Source organism: Hyperolius riggenbachi, chromosome 5, assembly GCF_040937935.1.
Source record: "Hyperolius riggenbachi isolate aHypRig1 chromosome 5, aHypRig1.pri, whole genome shotgun sequence".
Classification (NCBI taxonomy): Eukaryota; Metazoa; Chordata; class Amphibia; order Anura; family Hyperoliidae; genus Hyperolius; species Hyperolius riggenbachi.
The window spans coordinates 61,038,552-61,046,480 of record NC_090650.1 but is presented as its reverse complement, the minus strand read 5'-3'; the positions used below and the strand labels follow the sequence as shown (position 1 = coordinate 61,046,480).

At 41.6% G+C, this 7,929-nt stretch overlaps 1 protein-coding gene across 4 annotated transcripts; it reads left to right on the top strand.

Annotated features, from left to right (window-relative positions):
* The first annotated feature begins 341 nt into the window (after nucleotides 1-341).
* Nucleotides 342-2,421, top strand: LOC137518227 (uncharacterized). Of its 4 annotated transcripts, none has more exons than XM_068235782.1 (2): nucleotides 342-1,982; nucleotides 2,039-2,421. In XM_068235782.1, the coding sequence occupies exon 1, from the start codon at nucleotides 563-565 to the stop codon at nucleotides 1,289-1,291; it is 729 nt and encodes a 242-aa protein (XP_068091883.1). In that variant the 5' UTR covers nucleotides 342-562; the 3' UTR covers nucleotides 1,292-1,982; nucleotides 2,039-2,421. The 4 variants fall into 4 exon arrangements, with proteins under 4 accessions (XP_068091883.1, XP_068091884.1, XP_068091885.1 ...); XM_068235783.1 differs by having other exon boundaries at nucleotides 342-1,876; nucleotides 2,039-2,420; XM_068235784.1 differs by lacking the exon at nucleotides 2,039-2,421 and having other exon boundaries at nucleotides 342-1,876; nucleotides 1,928-2,007.
* The last annotated feature ends 5,508 nt before the right edge of the window (nucleotides 2,422-7,929 follow it).

Sequence of the window (7,929 nt, the reverse complement as noted above, 5' to 3'; positions counted from 1 at the left end):
TGTTAGAAAATGCATATGCGTTTTTTATATGCGTTTTTTCCTGCGGCCCATAGACTTCCATTAGGAGCAAAAACACAGCATTTTTCCGCATCGCTAGTGTTTCTGCTAAGTGTGCACCTGCCATAAATCAAGATAACAGCTAATGTTTTCTAATATACATTAATTACAATTATATCCAAAATTATAATATAGTTATTAACAAAAGTGGATAAAAATGTTCATAATTTGTAAACAGTAGAGAAAACGTAAGGAATTAGTAGTATTTGGACATATGAGCCATCTCCCAACTGACCAGGATAAAAAAAATGCCTGCATGAGATCATCCTCATGGCTCCCAACTGACCAGGATTCAAAATATGCCTGCATGAGACCACTGGCATGAGCTCAACTGCTGAAGATGGCATGAGCTCAACTGCCGAAGATGGCAGTTGGAAGTCATTAGTCAGTTAAATGCCATTGGAAACTGCAGCAATTTGCGAGTCTCCAGCTGAATTTATATCTTAGAAGAAAAAAAAGGCTTTTGGAAGAAGAAAAACCTGACAAGAGGGCTGAATAGGACATCATGATGACTGGACCAGGCCCAAGCCATGGGCAGGGATCACCGAGGAGGAGGGGGAAGAAGAGGAGCAGAGGAGGGCCGGCTGTCAGCAGCCAGGCCACAACAGGGAAGCAGAGGGCGAAGAAAAGAAGACGGAGGGGTCCAAAGCCCTGGCTGCCAGACCTGCGGCTGACCATGGAGGACAAGATGGGTCTCCAAGGCACAGGGATGCTCCACTGCAGAGTGTTAGAGGCAGCTGTGAAACTCTTGAGACAACAGTTCCAGGATGCGACTGGTCTTCCTTGCATCAGAGCAGTGTGCTTTTCGGTCAGACCCAGAACAGTGCCCACTGTTCAGTTCCACGTGGATTGCCAACATCAGCATGGATTTGTCACCGCATGTGAAGGTACAAAGGTGGTGGTTGCAGACAGCTACAAGGCCATGGCTTTTGGAAGTATGGCCATCAGGCAGATAAAAGACAGCTACAAATACTACATGAAGAACCCAACAAAAAACATGGAGTATCTGGCGGTGGACCAACAATCAAGCACCAACAAAGACTGCGTCATCCATTGCATTGCAAATGCCTACGAGCTGCTGGCAGCAGATGGGAACCCGGAGTGTGTGTACAACAAGCAACTTATGAGACCACATCTGCTGCAGTGCTTCACCAACAGGAAGATAACTGAATTTCCCAAGGATTACAAACCAGCAGGACAACCTTCAGTGAAACCTTTTAAATGGAAGCCCTGAAGCTAGAGTGGATTCTCCATTGCATTGCTTGCCTCCCATTACCTGCAACACCAGCATCTCTGCAATGATACAGTCACCGGTCACGTAAGTAGTAGCTGACTATTCTCCTAACATGTTAATCTTTACTAACTCAGGAATGAGATGCCATGCTAGCAAATGAAAGCCACTAGCCACTTATTAATGAACTGGCTGCTTAATAATTAACCGGCAGGTGGAATTCATTTGCTAATGCCCTAATTTTTAATAGATTTTTTTTGGGGGGGGGATTCATTTTTTTTCTATACCATCAAATGTATAAATGAATAAAAATAGTTTTTAATGGCATCATCCTGGGTTAGTGATAATTTACATGTAAGAAGGATTGTCCACCCGACCCAAGCCATACCTTCTGTTCCATGCTGCAAACATCTATCCGCTCCACTCCAACATCCTAATCGCCTCTGTCTCCACGCTGAAACATCCAGCTCAGCTTAAACACCCCTCTACAAGCAGCCTAATAAACAGGCTGGGTTAGTATCTAAAAACAAAGCTTTGTGAGTATCTATAAAACAGTCTGGGTAAGTATCTAAAAAAAACCAAAGCAAGGTGAGTATCTATAAAACAGTCTGGGTAAGTATCTAAAACAACCAAAGCTAGGTGAGTATCTATAAAACAGTCTGGGTAAGTATCTAAAAAAAACCCAAAAAACTAGGTGAGTATCTATAAAACAGTCTGGGTAAGTATCTAAAAAAAAAAACAAAAAACTAGGTGAGTATCTATAAAACAGTCTGGGTAAGTATCTAAAAAAAAACCAAAAAACTAGGTGAGTATCTATAAAACAGTCTGGGTAAGTATCTAAAAAAACAAACCTAGGTGAGTATCTATAAAACAGTCTGGGTAAGTATCTAAAACAAAAAAAAAAACTAGGTGAGTATCTATAAAACAGTCTGGGTAAGTATCTAAAAAAAACAAAGCTAGGTGAGTATCTATAAAACAGTCTGGGTAAGTATCTAAAAAAACAAAGCTAGGTAAGTATCTATAAAACAGTCTGGGTAAGTATCTAAAAAAAACAAAGCTAGGTGAGTATCTATAAAACAGTCTGGGTAAGTATCTAAAAAAACAAAGCTAGGTAAGTATCTATAAAACAGTCTGGGTAAGTATCTAAAAAAAAAAAAAAACTAGGTGAGTATCTATAAAACAGTCTGGGTAAGTATCTAAAAAAACAAGACTAGGTGAGTATCTATAAAACAGTCTGGGTAAGTATCTTAAAAAACAAAACTAGGTAAGTATCTATAAAACAGTCTGGGTAAGTATCTAAAAAAACAAAGCTAGGTGAGTATCTATAAAACAGTCTGGGTAAGTATCTAAAAAAAAAAAAAAACTAGGTGAGTATGTATAAAACAGTCTGGGTAAGTATCTAAAAAAAAAAAAAACTAGGTGAGTATCTATAAAACAGTCCGGGTGAGTATCTAAAAAAAAAAAAAAAAACTAGGTGAGTATCTATAAAACAGTCCGGGTGAGTATCTAAAAAAAAAAAAAAAAACTAGGTGAGTATCTATAAAACAGTCTGGGTAAGTATCTAAAAAAACAAAACCAGGTGAGTATCTATAAAATAGTCTAAGTAAGTATCTAAAAAAAACAAGACTAGGTGAGTATCTAATAAATATGCTAGGTGAGTATTATCCTTCACTCAGGGCAATAACTTTCTTCTTTACTTTGTTGTTGTTGTTGTAGCCCCCCCCCCCCCCCAAAAATACAAAATGTAAAAAAATAATGCAAAAAAAAGACCCCCCCCCCCTAAAAAAAAGAACAAAAAAAATACAAAATGTTACAAATGCAAAAAAAAAATAAATAATAATAATAATAATAAATAATGTGTATTAGGTTTGCACTGACAGACTGACTAAATGACAAATCAGGGTTCACAATGAAGCTGGGCATACACTATTAGATTTTTTGAAGATCAGATAAACGATCGATATCCCCCTAATATTGATCCTTTATCTGAGTACCACCCTGCACAAACTGGCGGGTGACCCCTGCGCCCCCTGGGTAATCAAGAACTAAAGAACTGAGTAATCAAGCTAATGTTTGATTGATATATTGATCAAAAATTATTTAATAATGACCTAATTTTTAATAGATTTTTGTTTTAATCAATTTTTCCATACAACAAATGTCTAAATTATGACAAATGTCTAATGATGATTGCCCACCTTCACACAGCCAGGCATACAGACTTACACCGACTGAATGACATACCCTGACTGAAGTAGAGTGACGCACACAGACACACACTCACTGACTAACTGCAGTGATAGGGCAGAGCATACAGGTTAGGTGATGTAGGGATAGACAGACTCACAGTGACTGTAGTGATAGGGTAGGGCATACAGGTTAGGAGATAAAGGGTTAGACAGACTGACAGTGACTGTAGTGATAGGGTACGGCATACAGGTTAGGAGATGTTGGGATAGACAGACTCACAGTGACTGTAGTGATAGGGTAGGGCATACAGGTTAGGAGATGAAGGGTTAGACAGACTGACAGTGACTGTAGTGATAGGGTAGGGCATACAGGTTGGGAGATGTAGTGTTAGATAACAGTATTTGTATGTTCTCCTCTGAAGCATGGTTACCTTTGTTTAGTGTCTGTGAAGTCCCATTCTGCAGATATTCCCATTTTCTGCTAGCCTGCAGGGGGAAGTGGGAATGCCTGAGAAATGGAACATCAAACAAAGTTAACATGCTATTTTACTATTAATCATAATTAGCTACTTAATTTTGTCTCTGTGAAGTCCCTTCTTTTTTTTAGTAATCTGATCTTCCCAGAGGGAATATTTCAGACATGGAACATCACAGAGACACAGTGAAGGCGCACAGCTAATCATGCCCCAGAATAGAATATACAAATACTTTGTACTAAAAAAAAAAAAAACACACAAGGTAAAAGATGACTAGCATCTATTAGAGTAGGGTAGCGTAGTGTAGTGTAGGACCTGTCCGAGAGGAGTCTACCTTGGCGTTGGTGGGCAGGCTTACAATCTTTTGGCCAAAGATGTTCATGTTATCTGCAGGGAATAAGGTGCTCATACACTTATCAATTTTATCCATCAGATTCGATCAATATGATTAAATCTGCTGGAGATCGATGCCACAATATGGCTGTCCGATCATAATTTGAAATATTTTCCAGATTAAATCAATCAATGCTATTGATTTCTGCAGACAGAAAGGGAGCAACCAAACGCGCAGTGATGGATTTCGAGATGACCGGCAGACCCGCCCATCTAAAATGTGTTCCCCTGGGGCTGTATCCTGCTTGGGCTGGTCCTGAAGGGAGGCATTTTAGTGCACACAAGTGGCTTCCTGCCAGCAATTCCCTTCACAGATACTGCAGGCCTCATTTAGCCTATGAAGGGGGACAACATAAAAGGAATAACAGGGCCACCTCTCTTTATACAGTATCATTTTTGGCCAATTGATTAACTAAAAGACTCCTAAGCTGTGTTTTTATGCAAATTTTCGCATTCCGATGTTCCCATGCACACCAAGGAAGTTAATGTAAATTACATTATATATAATCAACTAAAATTCACTTTCAAATTTTCACATTCTTAATTATATGCGACGTGCATGTCCATTGTGTAGAAGAAGCAAGCATGTAGGCCGTTTCTTCTGCAGAAAATTGGAATGCGAAAATTCACACAACGCATGTCCAATGTGATGCCACTGACTTGCATTAGATATGCGACAAATGTAAATTCGCAAAAGCGCAATTTGCACACAAATAATGTCATGTGTGAAACATGCCTTATAATTGTATTTTTTTCTTCTTTACTACAGGTTTTCAAGCCAGAGCAAGCGCTTTCTTCCTTTTTATTTTCCTGTCAGGGCTGGGAGTCACAACTGGTGGCAATTAGAGGCCAACATTCATTTGCTTTTTTTCTTCTTGGTATCAAAAAATGACCCTTTTTCAAAAAGTTGGAAGGAAAGGAATTTACAATCAGGAAAACCAGAGCATCTGGTCAGAACGCTTGTCTGTGGTCAGTGATGCTGAGTGCGTCAGAAGCCAGTAATTGTCCATTATTCAGTCTGGTATCATGCAGGCAACGAGAGAGAGGAAACGCAGTGCCTGGTAGTCATGCATAGCATGTCAGTCAGATACACTCCGCATCCTCCATTGGCCAGAAAAGGTTGAAGATAAAATGGGGCCTTAGGCAAGATAGCAGTTTCTGCCCACCGCTGATGGTCACCTGGCTTTTGTAGTAAGATTTGGTGGCGTTAGCATCCACCAGGCCCCTAGACTCTCTACAGGCCCTAGGCAGCTGCCTAGGTTTGCCTTGCGGATGATCTGGCTCTGCCATTGTCTAGCGAACCCCAGACTATAACAGTCTATTAGTAGCTCTGATAAGTGGTCACTTATGGCACATCTCGCTGGCAGGGTATCTGCCCTCTAATGGTGGCCACTAATGATACAATCTTTTTTTGTCCAATCTTACCAAATCTATGCAGTAGAAGGGTAATCTGAGTGAATATATTAAATATATAATTTAGGCTGTTCCTCATATTGCATAGGAGTGGTAAGATTGGACAAAAAAAGATGGGATCATAAGTGGACACCTTTGGAAACTGCACAGGCATAGTTTTAAAAAAAACCTGTAACGTCAAAAAGTTCCCCTGAGGGGTACTCACCTTGGGTGGGGGAGGCTTCCCACGCCATCCTCTGTCCTTCGGGGGTCTCGCTGCAGCCCTCCGAACAGCGGGGATGTAAATATTTATCTTCCTGACTCCTGCACAGGAGCTGTGGCAGCTGTTGGCTCCGAAGTAGGCGGAAATACCCGATCGCTGCTCTACTGTGCAGGCGCAAGTGTCCGGCGCCTGCGCAGTAGAGCAGACCTGACTGAGATCGGGTATTTCCGCTGACTTCGAAGCCGAAAGCCGCAACAGCGCCCCCGCTGGAGTCTGCAAAGGTAAATATTGAACAGGCTGTCAAGTCTGTTGGGCGGCTTTTCGGAGGGCTGCAGCGAGCCCCCGTGGGACAGAGGATGGCTTCAAAAGCCTCATTGGAACCCTGAAGCTTCCCCCTCCCAAGGTGAGTACCCCCCCCAGGGGAACTTTTTGATCTTACAGAATCTCTTTAAGGGAACCTATAGGATATGGAAGCTGCCATATGTATTTGCCTTTAACCACTTAAAGAGGAACTGTAACATAAAAAGATCCCCTGGGGGGTACTCACCTCGGGTGGGGGAAGCCTCCGGATCCTAATGAGGCTTCCCACGCCGTCCTCCATCCGTCAGGGGTCTCGCTGCAGCCCTCCGTGGAGTCCGGGCAGCGGTGACGTCAATATTTACCTTCCTGGCTCCTGCGCAGGCGCTCTGACGGCTGTCGGCTCCGAACTACACGGAAATACCCGATCGCCGTCGGGTCCGCTCTACTGCGCAGGCGCAAGTTTCCTGCGCCTGCGCAGTAGAGCGGACCCGAATGAGATCGGGTATTTCCGTGTAGTTCGGAATGGAAAGCCGCCACAGCGCCCCCGCTGGAGCCAGCAAAGGTAAATATTGAAATGACAGTCGGCACAGTCGCCAGCTGTTCGGAGGGCTGCGGAGAGACCCCCGTGGGACAGAGGACGGCGTGGGAAGCCTCATTAGGATCCGGAGGCTTCCCCCACCCGAGGTGAGTACCCCCCAGGGGATCTTTTGAATGTTACAGAGTCTCTTTAAGCTCTCAGTCGTTTTCACTTTATGCATCCGAGCAATGTTCACCTCCCATTCATTAGCCTATAACTTTATCACTACTTATCACAATGAACTGATCTATATCTTGTTTTTTCCGCCACCAATTAGGCTTTCTTTGGGGGGTACATTTTGCTAAAAGCTACCTTACTGTAAATGCATTTTAACAGTAAGAATAAGAAAAAAAAATGAAAAAATTCATTATTTGTCAGTTTTCGGCCATTATAGTTTTAAAATAATACATGCCTCCATAATTAAAACCCACGTATTGTATTTGCCCATTTGTCACGGTTATTTCACCGTTTAAATTATGTCCCTATCACAATGTATCGCAACAATATTTTATTTGGAAATAAAAGAGCATTTTTTCTGTTTTGCATCCATCACTATTTACAAGCTTATAAAAAAAAAAATAGAGAGAAATATTTCATCTTAATATAATAATATTCATAATAATATCTTATAGATATTTAAAAAGTTTAGACCCTTAGGTAAATATTTATGGTTTTTTTTTTCATAGTAATGTTTTTTGTTTTTTTTTATTAAACATTTTATGTGGGTATTTTTGGGAGGGTGGGATATAAATAGTGTTTTATTTGGGGAAATATTTGTGTATTGTAATGTTTTTTTACTTTTAGATGTAGTTTTACTTTTTGGCCACAAGATGGCAATCTTGAGTTTGTTTACATGACGTCACTCTAAGCGTAAAATGTACGCTTAGAGGGACATAGCGTCAGGAAAAGCGTAGCTTCTGAGAGAAGCTGTCGCTTTTTCAGCGGGGCAGAGGAATCAGTGATCGGGCACCATAGCCCGATACATTGATTCCTGGGCTAATGAATCCACGGCCGGGAGTGCGCGTACACGTGCGCGATCGGCCGCGGGAGCGCGCATGTCCTCCTTGATGTTTTTATACGTCAAGGAGGAC